The following is a 12454-nucleotide window of genomic DNA, read 5'->3' on the forward strand; positions in this document are numbered from 1 at the left end:
GGCGCTTCTCAAGAAAGAATTGACCACCCGCCAAATCAACAAGGATGTGGAAGGCTTCTTGGCCGACCGTACAACCCATAAAAAGTATTCAAGAGAAAGGTTAAAAAGTTATGGGATTATGGGAATGTAGTGGCTGAGCCCTCGCCTACTACTGCATTCGTTGCTACGAATGGACCCAGGGTGTAGCAGTACTCGTAAAGAGACTGGACATCTTTGAGATAGAATGATGCGAACACTGACTTGCTTCTCCAATAGGTTGCATCCATAACACTCTGCAGAGAACGGTTCTGTTTGAAGGCCACTGAAGTAGCCACAGTTCTCACTTCATGTGTCCTTACCTTCAGCAAAGCAAGGTCTTCTTCCTTCAGATGAGAATTTGCTTCTCTAATCAGAAGCCTGATGTAGTAAGAAACTGAGTTCTTAGACATTGGTAGAGAAGGCTTCTTGATAGCACACCATAAGGCTTCTGATTGTCCTCGTAATGGTTTTGACCTTCTTAGATAGTACTTAAGAGCTCTAACTGGGCAAAGTACTCTCTCCAGTTCGTTCCCCACCATGTTGGACAGGCTTGGGATCTCGAACGACTTAGGCCAAGGACGGGAAGGAAGCTCGTTTTTAGCCAAAAAACCGAGCTGCAAGGAACATGTAGCCGTTTCAGATGTGAAACCTATGTTCCTGCTGAAGGCGTGGATCTCACTTACTCTTTTACCTGTTGCTAAGCACACGAGGAAAAGAGTTTTTAATGTGAGGTCCTTAAAAGAGGCTGATTGGAGCGGTTCAAATCCTGATGACATTAGGAACCTTAGGACCACGTCTAGATTCCAGCCTGGAGTGGACAACCGACGTTCCTTTGAGGTCTCAAAAGACCTAAGGAGGTCCTGTAGATCTTTGTTGGAGGAAAGATCCAAGCCTCTGTGGCGGAAAACCGCTGCCAACATACTTCTGTAACCCTTGATCGTAGGAGCTGATAGGGATCTTACGTTCCTTAGATGTAACAGGAAGTCAGCAATCTGGGTTACAGTGGTACTGGTTGAGGAAACTGCATTGGCCTTGCACCAGCTTCGGAAGACTTCCCATTAAGACTGATAGACTCTGAGAGTGGATGTCGTCCTTGCTCTGGCAATCGCTCTGGCTGCCTCCTTCGAAAAGCCTCTAGCTCTTGAGAGTCTTTCGATAGTCTGAAGGCAGTCAGACGAAGAGCGTGGAGGTTTGGGTGTACCTTCTTTACGTGAGGTTGACGCAGAAGGTCCACTCTAGGAGGAAGAGTCCTGGGAACGTCGACCAGCCATTGCAGTACCTCGGTGAACCATTCTCTCGCGGGCCAGAGGGGAGCAACCAACGTCAGCCGTGTCCCTTTGTGAGAGGCGAACTTCTGAAGTACCCTGTTGACAATCTTGAACGGCGGGAATGCATACAGGTAGAGATGGGACCAATCCAGCAGAAAGGCATCCACGCGAACTGCTGCTGGGTCTGGAATCGGAGAACAATACAAGAGGAGCCTCTTGGTCATCGAGGTAGCGAATAGATCTATGGTTGGCTGACCCCACAGGGCCCAAAGTCTGCTGCAAACATTCTTGTGAAGGGTCCACTCTGTGGGGAAGACCTGACCCTTCCGGCTGAGGCGATCTGCCATGACATTCATATCGCCCTGAATGAGCCTCGTTACCAGCGTGAGCTTTCGATCTTTTGACCAAATGAGGAGGTCCCTTGCGATCTCGAACAACTTCCTCGAATGAGTCCCTCCCTGCTTGGAGATGTAAGCCAAGGCTGTGGTGTAGTCGGAGTTCACCTCCACCACCTTGTTAAGCTGGAGGGACTTGAAGTTTATCAAGGCCAGATGAACTGCCAACAACTCCTTGCAATAGATGTGAAGTGTCCTTTGCTCCTGATTCCATGTTCCCGAGCATTCCTGTCCGTCCAGTGTCGCACCCCAGCCCGTGTCCGATGCGTCCGAGAAGAGACGGTGGTCGGGGGTCTGAACAGCCAATGGTAGACCTTCCTTGAGAAGAATGCTGTTCTTCCACCACGTTAGAGTAGACCTCATCTCTTCGGAAACAGGAACTGAGCCCGTCTCTAGCGTCATGTCCTTTATCCAGTGAGCAGCTAGATGATACTGAAGGGGGCGGAGGTGGAGTCTCCCTAACTCGATGAACAGGGCCAGCGATGAAAGTGTCCCTGTTAGACTCATCCACTGCCTGACTAAGCATCGGTTCCTTCTCAGCATGCTCTGGATGCATTCTAGGGCTTGGAAGATCCTTGGGGCCGACGGACAAGTCCGAAAAGCTCGACTCTGAAGATCCATACCCAAGGAGACAATGGTCTGGGATGGAACGAGCTGAGACTCCTCAAAATTGACCAGGAGGCCCAGTTCCTTGGTCAGATCCATAGTCCATTTGAAAATCTCCAGACAGCGACGACTTGTGGGAGCTCTTAAAAGCCAGTCGTCTGACGGAGCCGGACACAAGATCATGATACTGCTGCACAGTCTGTAAACTGTCAATCATGGGCAAGCGAGGAAGTACAGTGACAACCCGAATCTGTCTAGACTGTCTGGGTCGTACAGACAACTCCTTAACGGGTTGCTGAGGTTGCCGCACTGCGTCACAACAAGTCCCTTCTGTTGGTTGTTGAACGTCTTCCCCGTGACACATTGACTCCGTAAACAAAAAATCCTCTAACAAGGACTAAGCTTGGACTGCATGTCATGCAACACAGCTCAAGGTCTATGGGAGCAGGTGTGGTAACAGACGGGATTAGCGGCTGAAGTGGAACCATTACCTTCCCTGTAAGCATGTTATGCTTAAATAAAAGTCCATAAGAGGTTATGCAGCTAAAGGCTCCCTCCAAATGACAGAGTCCTCAAGGAGAAAAGAACTTTCTCATCTACAGGGACCTTATCCTAGAAAAGCTAAGTTCTCTGAGTGAGGGTTCACTGGTGCAAAAGCAGCAGACTAGAAGGCAACGTTATGAAACTGCTTGACAGTCTAGTGAGTTGGCAACAACCCAAGATGTGTTGAGAAGCATGCGGTAAGGTATGCAGAGCATGATGTATGCAGAGTATGCTGTATGCAGAGCATGCTGTATGTAGAGCATGTTGTATGCAGAGCATGCTGAATGCAGAGCATGCTGTATGCAGAGCATGTTGTATGCAGAGCATGCTGAATGCAGAGCATGCTGAATGCTGAGCATGTAGTAAGCAGAGCCTGCTGTAAGCAGAGCCTGCTGTAAGGAAAGCAGAGCGTGTGCATGGCGTTTAACATTTCTCAGAAATTCCATGACCAGTGCTAGAGTGCTTTATGCATGCTTGCATGGGGTTTAAACCATGGTATGAAAATGGAGGTAAGGTATGCTGAACAGCAGAGTCAGAACGAGCTGGAACAACAATAGTTGTGGTTTCCTCTTCAAGACTCCGATGAGGGAACACCTGAGGCTCAGTCTGCAAAGGCTGAATAAAAGACAAGCAGAAGGAAGGCGCATGGGTGGAGGAGGCTGACTCCTAGCATGAGTGGTTGAACCCAAGGGTTGCGCTTGCTGAGCGGTTGGCGGAAGCGGAGTAGCAAGTTCCAGTTCCTGTGGTGTGAGCGGAGCGCGATGAGGAAGAGGCTGCGCAGAACAAGGTAAATGTCTCGCAAGCTGAGGCTCCTGAGGCGCAAGGCTAAGGTGTTGTGGTGCTTGCCTTGTGGAGGGTTGAGCTCGCTGCAGCAAGAGCTGAGGAGACTGACTCATGGACGGGAGAGGTTGTTGTACCTCAACCGAGTGTTGCATCACTGGTGGAGCAGCAAGTGGAGGCGGAGGAAGAGAGGTATAATCCTCCTGATCCCAATGTAAAGGTTGCCTTAAGGAAGGCGGAGGCTGAACACCAGAGGGAACAGCAAACTCAGCACGTGGCTCAACATCGTACGCCTGGCAGGTGGAACTGCTGGCAGGTGGTACTGCGATCAGGCGGAGCGAGTGTAGGTGGAGGGAGTGTAGGCGGAGGCGGAGGAGCAACACTCTCAGCCCGACACTCACGCATCAAGTCCGAAAGCTGTGCTTGCATGGACTGTAGTAGAGTCCACAACATCGTACGCCTGGCAGATGGTACTGTGATCAGGCGGAGCGAGTGTAGGTGGAGGGAGTGTAGGCGGAGGCGGAGGAGCAACACTCTCAGCCCGACACTCACGCATCAAGTCCGAAAGCTGTGCTTGCATGGACTGTAGTAGAGTTCACAACATCGTACGCCTGGCAGGTGGTACTGTGATCAGGCGGAGCGATCATAGGCGGGGGGGAGTGTAGGCGGAGGCGGAGGCGCAACACTCTCAGCCCGACACTCACACATCAAGACCGAAAGTTGTGACTGTATGGACTGCAGTAGAGTTAACTTGGGGTCGGCAGACACTAAGTTCTGCTGAGGTAAAGCCTTAACAGCAGAGATCTGTTGTGGCAGAACCTTACTCCTCTTAGGCGGAGTGTAATCAACTGATGACTGAGGAGAGTCAGAGCTAACCCAATGACTGCATTCGGGTTGTGAACTTTAACTTCGTACGTCTGGCATAGGTCTGGACTTAACGTTTAAGAGATCTTGAGACCTGAGACCAGCGTTACTCTGCCTTTATTTTCTCCCCTAATCTCTTCTGCAGACGAGCAAAATAAGGGCTCAATCGTCTGCGGGTGGGAGTGACGGTCTCGGTAAGACACGCCCACAACCACCGAGAATACTTCTGTGCGCCGATCAAGGCCTGCTGAACCCTTATGCCCTTCGACATTGCTTCTCCCCTGGGCTTGGGAGCTTGCAAGAGGTCCCGGACTGGGAGGACGACTGGCGCGCACAAAAGTACCCTCACGCACTAATCACTTATCACTTTGATTTCTGTTTGCACTTATTTCACTGAACTCGAAACTTTAAGTGGTTTGTACCTGAAATACGCAATTCTATCCTTTCTCAAAGTTAGTAATTGCGAAAACAGAATTACAATGTAACAGAAAAATCTAATGACTTTTGTTAAGCAAAATTAAGAAAGAGAGTCTATACTCTCTTAGACACCAACACTTCCGTCTAAGGGAAGGGTCGGCCATTGAAAAGTGAACGAGAGTTCATACTCTCTCGTCACCATAATTAATCAAATTAATTCCAAAAGCTAACTAAGCTAATATAGAAGTTTCCAGTAAAGCGACAGCCGAAATCAAAGAGAAATACTTCACCAAAGTCGTGAAAATACTCCAAGAACATAAGCGTATCCCAGAACGTCTTGCCGGAAGCACGACAGAGGAATAATTGAGGAGGTGTCAACAAGAAGTACTTGAGTACCTGGCCACAGGTGGCGCTGGTAAATACACCCCCTTCTAGTATTGTGATAGCTGGCGTATCCCTCCATAGAATTCTGTCGGGCAACGGAGTTGACAGCTACATGATTATCGGGTAAGTTTAATATTGAAAATGCGAATTTTAAAGACGTCAACACTCATTTCGATACAAGATCCTTCATAGTTTTGATTTTGGGACAAGAGCACTGTATCAGGCATAAAATATACATTCTATTATCAGGGTACAATATGTAAAAGAGAAATAAATGTTATAATGTACTGTATATCTCAAAATATTTACTATTCAGATAACTTCAATATATTTAATGATTAAATAACAAAAGAGCACGTAGTCAAAGCATAACAATTTGAATTCATGAAGATCAATGCGTCAAATCCCTAAACTACCGAAGAACATGGACGGAGGAATTGTTTTTAAACAGAGGGAAAATGGAAGGTAAATCTTTACTGGTCCCCATCCAGATAACTATTCATCAAAGTAAACTTACCTTCACGATGGCGAGCGATGGATGCTGGAACAATCTGTAGAGGGACCTTCCATTCTCGGCAACCATTTCTAAGAGACGATCGAAGTGAGCTCCGTCCGTCGTTTCGCTGTAAGGTGCGCAGAGGGCAAACGTCAGGAAATCCAACATGGCTAACACCACTAAGGCACCGGTTCCATGGGTCTGGAATTAGAATCGAGTAAATATCTTTGAAAATACAATTGTGAAGAGTTTAGATTCATGGTGGATATTTGGTGGGAAGATTGAATTATGAATGAGGAATTGGCGGAGGGGATTTTTGTCTGGAAGATGGGAGAAAAGGTCGAGAACACAGAGAAAAAAGGGTAACTGAAAGGTGAAGATGGATCAGAAATGTCATAACAAATGATGAGGAACAGATGGCAGGAAAAGTAGATAGACAAACAACTAGAATTATTAGGAGTTCAGAGAGATATACCTCACTCCCATACCTACGATATCCATCTACAAAAGCCAACAAATAACTTGGTTTCATATGAAATAAATATAAGGTTACTACATAAGTTATTTTGCTGATTATGTTAAATGATATAATATTCATTTATCACAGTATTACTTTATCTAATTACAGTATACAAACTTTTGATACTATATCCGAGATGTATGAATTCCGTTGGATTTATTTGTATCATCGAAAGTTTTAATTTGAGGACCTTCTACTTTGATAAGAAAAGCAGAGACAACACACTACCACGTTTCCAAACAAGCTCGAACAACTGTCGCCACACTCACCACGTGGCTGACCCAAGTCTCGAGTAGCTTCTCCTGGAATTTCGGGGAGGCGAGAAGCGACGCTTTGTTGAGTTGCTCCTGTTTCAGATCAGGGTAGTCGTGCATCGGTTGCATAAGGGCGCACAGCATGTCCAGGGCGGCGTGGTTGATGCCGCCGTCGTTTCTCTGGAGCGCTTTGACGACTTTCACGCCGACTTTCTCCCTGAAACTGCACGGAGAAAACACTAAAGATGTTCGCTTCACAGGGAACATGATGTCTATTGCAATATGGATATGTCATGTTCATTAAATTTAAAATCAGAAAATGCTCCAATTAATAATTATTTAATACAATTCAGGATAAAAAAGGACTGTTTCTAAGTGAAAACAATTAACAAATACATATATCTAAAACGCAGTATATGACTGCTGTATATGTAAAGCCCTGTCCACACGATCGAGCATGCCCGAAGGGCAAACAGTGATACCAGATCACAATAGTTAGTAAGAATGAGGGTTAATGACATCAGAAGTGGGAAAACCACAGACAGGGATCTGGCATCATACAGTGTTGCCAGATCCGTGCCTTTAGTTTTCCCGCTTCTGACGTCGTCAACCCTCATTTTCACTAACTATTGTGGCCTGGTATCACTGTTTGCCCATCGGGGCTGCTCGATCGTGTGGACAAGGCTTAAGACACATCTTATTTTGTGCTGGAATACTGATCCTACTGTAAAGTGTAGGTTCAGGGTCACACATTAACAAAAAGGGTGAAATGATGGACACCTGGGAGCTTACATGTGATACAAAGGCACGGTACGACTACCTTACTTCAGTGCTGTATTTGAGTCCGATAAATAAATGTACCGTTGAGCCCAGGGAATGTTCGTGAACCACAAATGCTTTATAGGGCTGTTATTAGATAGATACACCTAACATACAAAAAAACGTATAAACTCGTACCCCGGTAGAGACGTGAGGCAGGCAAATCCAGCCTTCGACGCCACTAATCTCCGCAGAGCGTGAAACTGTGCCTCGACTTCCTCGGCTGGCAATGTCGTTTGGTCTCCTTCTCTTAAGACTAGTGCACCCAATCCTCCCGTGATCAGTCTCTCTTTGTTTTCGGCAAACAGTCCCTATTCGGGAAAAAAACAAGTATGAACACCTACTATTACAGTAATGCCTCACAACACAAAATTAATTCGTTCTGGAGCGGCTTTTGTAAAGTGATTTTTTCGTGTTGTGAGTCACATTTCACATGCAAATTGCCTGATTTGTTCCAAACCCTACAAAACACCACATTAAACCTCATTATAAAGCTGAAGTATAACCACAATGAAATACTGTACAGCCAAATACATTTAAACCTTTCAATCTACCTACACTAAATGTTAATACCTGTAAATTAAGTAGTTATTACAACATAATGTAATAATAAATTGAAAATAATGCAATACATACAGTACAATATTGCAATATTATAGTTACCCCTATCAAAGACTACAGATACCTTTTTGGTCTCAACCTATTTTCTTCAACTCTGTGATGGGTGACTATTTTATTCTTGGCCTAGCTGGCAAATCTCTTTTCCTAAAGTGAACATTTTTTCGTAAAGTGAGTCATAAAAATATTCGCATCTCATTTCGTAGCTTGAAAATTTCGTAAGCAGAGTCTTTCGTGAAGAGAGGTATGACTGTATATACCGTATTCATATACATAGAATACATAACTAGAATTTAAAACTATACATTTATCAGATGGTGTTAGAATAGTAGGGAAAAAGAATACCATACATTGTTTTCATAAAAAGTTCAATTATCTATAATCAGGTAAAGAAAAGATGTTTAAGTCATGATTGAGAATAATCCTTCAAGAAAAATAACTGCCCACAAGAGAAAATTACCTAGCCAGGCCTGAGAGTATATTACTTCTATGGTTATGTATGTACAATTTTTTCACATTCATATATTAAATATTTTAAAAAAAAGCAAACATTATAATTGTCAAAATTCACAGGCATAAAAAATACATTACAACTGTACCTCATAAAGTATTTAAGTTATCCAAATATTATCAAATGTTTCTAACACAAAAATTAGGGAGGACACTAACCTCTCCTGTGACAGCATGTAATAACCCTGAGTAAGAAACGTTTGCATTGAATCTATCGACCGTTTCAGAAAAAGTCCAGCCAGGAGGCGGCTGCTGGAGGAATTTGACGTGCATAGATTCGACCTCTTCGTCGACTGGCACTTCTAAGGGACCTAATCTCTTTCCCCTCGGCGTGGGCGTCATGCGCACGTGAACGTCCAAGTTGCCCGACGCACGGACGCCGTCGATGAGTGACGCCAGCAAAGAATCTCTGGGAAAGAGAATTAGGGATTATAAAAACTGCTGAGGCCTAGGTTAAATTTATAAAATTACTGTTTGGGTGGATGGATGGAGTGAAGGAAGTTCTGGGTGATAGGAGGACAGATGTGGGAGAGGCAAGAGAGCGTGCTAGAAATAGGAATGAATGGCAAGCGATTGTGACGCAGTTCCAGTAGACCCTGCTGCTTCCTCCGATCCCCTTAGATAACCGCGGAGGTAGCAGCAGTAGGGGATTCAGCGTTATGAAGCTTCATCTGTGGTGGATAACGGGGGAGGGTGTGCTGTGGCACCCTAGCAGTACCAGCCAAACTCGGATGAGTCCCTCGTCAGGCTGGGAGGAGCATAGAGAGGAAAGGTCCCCTTTTTTTCATTTGTTTGATGGTGGCTAATCCCCAAAATTTAGGGGAAGTGCTTTAGTATATGTATGCATGTACTGTTGATAAATATTTTAATAGCAACACAAAACTGAGCCAGCTGGCTCATTGCCAAAAAGCATAGGAGGATCCTGTGTTGTACAGCATAGTATGATAAACATAAGATAATGGGCCATACTAAAATTTGTGGGTTGCTCTGATGAGTTAAATTGCTCAGAGATTGTAAAAAGATAGCCATTAACTATAGTTAGCTAAAACATTTAAATCAGAGTGGAAACCACATCTCAGTGAAGTGATGTAAAGGGTTGACGAACAGCTGGTCGGAAAACAAGCAGTGTAGATAAAGAGGAAACAAGACAAGGACTCAGTAGGATAGATATGAATATCATGGAAATACTGGATAGGTAGAGACCTAGACCTGATGGAATTTCAGGATGAGTTCAGGAGACAGAAGAGTGGAAAGAGTTCATTTTGAATGATGAGGACTGAAGTCTACCAAAAAAAAACTGAACAATAAACATATTACAGCAATGATAACAGCATAAACAGCGTCCCTACAAGGAATTTCAGGATGAGTTCAGAAGAGTGGAAAGAGTTAATATTGAATGATGAGGACTGAAGTCTACAAAAAACTGAACAACAAATAAACAGTTTCTACAAAGAAAAAAGAACGGTAAAACAGCTTGACGCACCTGTCGGACGACGTGTAGACCCTACTGCCTCCGCGAACATACTCGACAGTGAGCTTCTGCGGATTCTCCTGATTTCTGACGAGCGCAAAGACGTCCGAGAGGGGTTTTAGAGTGACGATCGAGTACGAGTTGGGATCTCGCTCGATCAGACACGTCTCACTTATGCAAAGCGTTCTTCTCACTGGGTCGTTGTGTCTGTGGGTCACTTTATTTACTGAAAATTCACATAACGATGTGATGTGCTCATCGCCACTGGAAAAATACGAAGGATTTAGAAATACATATATTGAAGTTGAGCAGATATTGATATGATTAAAAGCTTACCATTGCCAGGGAGAAAATGTCTATAATTCAAAATAAATATGTATATAGTATACAAAGTTTTTTAAAATTATTATTATTATTATTATTATTACTTGCTAAGCTACAGCCCTAGTTGGAAAAGAGGGATGCTATAATTATGCCCAGGGGCTCCAACGGGTTAAATAGCCCAGTGAGGAAAGGAAACAAGGAAAAATAAAATATTTCAAGAACAGTAACATGAAAATAAATATTTCCAATATAAACTATAAAAACTTTAACAAAACAAGAAGAGAAATTCGGTAGAATAGTGTTCCCGAGTGTACCCTCAAGCAAGAGAACTCTAACCCAAGACAGTGGAAGACCATGGTACAGATGCTATGGCACTACCCATGACTAGAGAACAATGGTTTGATTTTGGATACAAATCAATTGTAGAGATTTCCAACTATATAAATCAATGCTAAATCATTTATTATCATCTCATTACAGGATCAGAAAACTGTTTTCAATAGGGGATTCGATGGTTACAAAAGGCATTACCAAGCATTTTAATTTTCATACATTGCATTCCCTTTTGGCAAATGCGAGAGATATTAAAGTAAATCATGAAATGGCTGCCGTTTGTCTGTGCAAAATAATGTTCAGGTAATTTCTTTTTGTTCCTATCTTTATGCAATCTAATTTTAAATGAAACTTCTAATCAAATATAATTTCAAACAGTTTTTGACGGTTTTTCTTTAGAGGAGTAATCATTTCAATCCTGTTTTTTCACATCTTATTAGTTCTCTTGCTTGAGGGTACACTCGGGCACACTATTCCATCTAATTTCTCTTCCTCTTGTTTTGTTAAAGCTTTCATAGTTTATATAGGAAATATTTATTTGAATGTTGCTACTGTTCTTCAAATATTTCATTTTTCCTTGTTTCCTTTCCTCACTAGGCTATTTTCCGTATTGGGGTCCCTGGGCTTATAGCATCCTGTTTTTCCAACTAGGCTTGTAGCTTAGCAGGTAATAAATAAATAATAACAACAATAATAATAATAATAATAACAATAATAATAATAATAATAATTCCAGGTTGAAATAAACTCTGCAAATTACTAAAAACACATAAAACGTGTAATTAATTCTTCAACTCTTACATTCGTCAATCAATCAATCATACTTCGAGTAAACAATTTCTATCACAAGCATGAAAAACCCTTCAAGGAAATAACCTGCAAATTACAGGAACTAAAAGAATTGCACTTACCTATATTTTCCTAGCCTAGTGTCTAATGCCTTCTGTAACGTTATGCAGACTTTTTTCGCTGGTATAGTAATTCCTATGTATTTCTTAGCATTATCCTCGACTTTCTTCAGGATTTCGTCTCGACGGTCGGTACAAAATATGTGCAGCCTACCAAACCCTCCGCTCTGAAAATGATAAATGACATAATTCTTATCAAAGAGGTAATCATTTCCTTCAGGGTTTTGTCTCAACAATCGGTACAAAATACAATATGTGCAGCCTACCAAAATCTTCCACTCTGAAATTGATAAATGATATAATTATTATTCAAAAGGTTATCATTCCAATACCAGGAAGTCCTCAGCTTACTGGGTTCCAAGAAGCTGTTTCTAAGACGAATTGTTTGTACATAAAATTTTGTTACAATTTATCCTAGAATACGCTTCACCTAACTCGCATGACTAAGATTTTCAGCTTCAAAAGTCAACAAATAGTCCTGGTTCATATCACAAATGTCGTCTTGCTTATTGCATTAATTCACATAATATTAGTAACAGTATTTCATTATGAACTTTTGATACAATATCTGAAATCTATTTCAGTTTGATTTGTATTTGTATCTCAGAATGTTTTGGGGGACCTGCAAATCTTCATTTAGTCTTACCTAAATGAGCAAAGAACCTCTAGATAATAAAAATATAAGCACAACAATCCAGCCCACACTGTACGATACCCTTATCCAAGTCTATCAGCAACAGCTGATGCCAAAGGCTTGACAAATCACCCTCCCCACTACATTTTTATTTCTTTATTTTCAGTGTGCTCCCACCGTTGTGGAATAATCCATCCTATTGGTTTTTTTATTTGGTTAGTTTGCCTATCCTCAGCTTCAGGATAGTTGTAGGCTTGTCTTCACAATTTTGTAAAGAGAATGTATCATCATC

At 42.8% G+C, this 12454-nt stretch overlaps 1 protein-coding gene across 1 annotated transcript in view; it reads right to left on the reverse strand.

The window, feature by feature from the left end:
- The window catches only part of LOC137635869 (dnaJ homolog subfamily C member 13-like), a 113449-nt gene that overhangs the window by 84773 nt on the left and 16222 nt on the right, over window positions 1-12454 (reverse strand). Inside the window, exons 6-11 of the mRNA XM_068368302.1 lie at window positions 11532-11695; window positions 9976-10227; window positions 8652-8901; window positions 7503-7675; window positions 6561-6768; window positions 5793-5972 (exon numbers count right to left, since the gene is read on the reverse strand). Of these exons, the coding sequence (XP_068224403.1) occupies window positions 5793-5972; window positions 6561-6768; window positions 7503-7675; window positions 8652-8901; window positions 9976-10227; window positions 11532-11695 (1227 nt within the window). The remainder of the gene's footprint in view (window positions 1-5792; window positions 5973-6560; window positions 6769-7502; window positions 7676-8651; window positions 8902-9975; window positions 10228-11531; window positions 11696-12454) is intronic.

The sequence above is a fragment of the Palaemon carinicauda genome, unplaced genomic scaffold, assembly GCF_036898095.1.
Source record: "Palaemon carinicauda isolate YSFRI2023 unplaced genomic scaffold, ASM3689809v2 scaffold187, whole genome shotgun sequence".
Classification (NCBI taxonomy): Eukaryota; Metazoa; Arthropoda; class Malacostraca; order Decapoda; family Palaemonidae; genus Palaemon; species Palaemon carinicauda.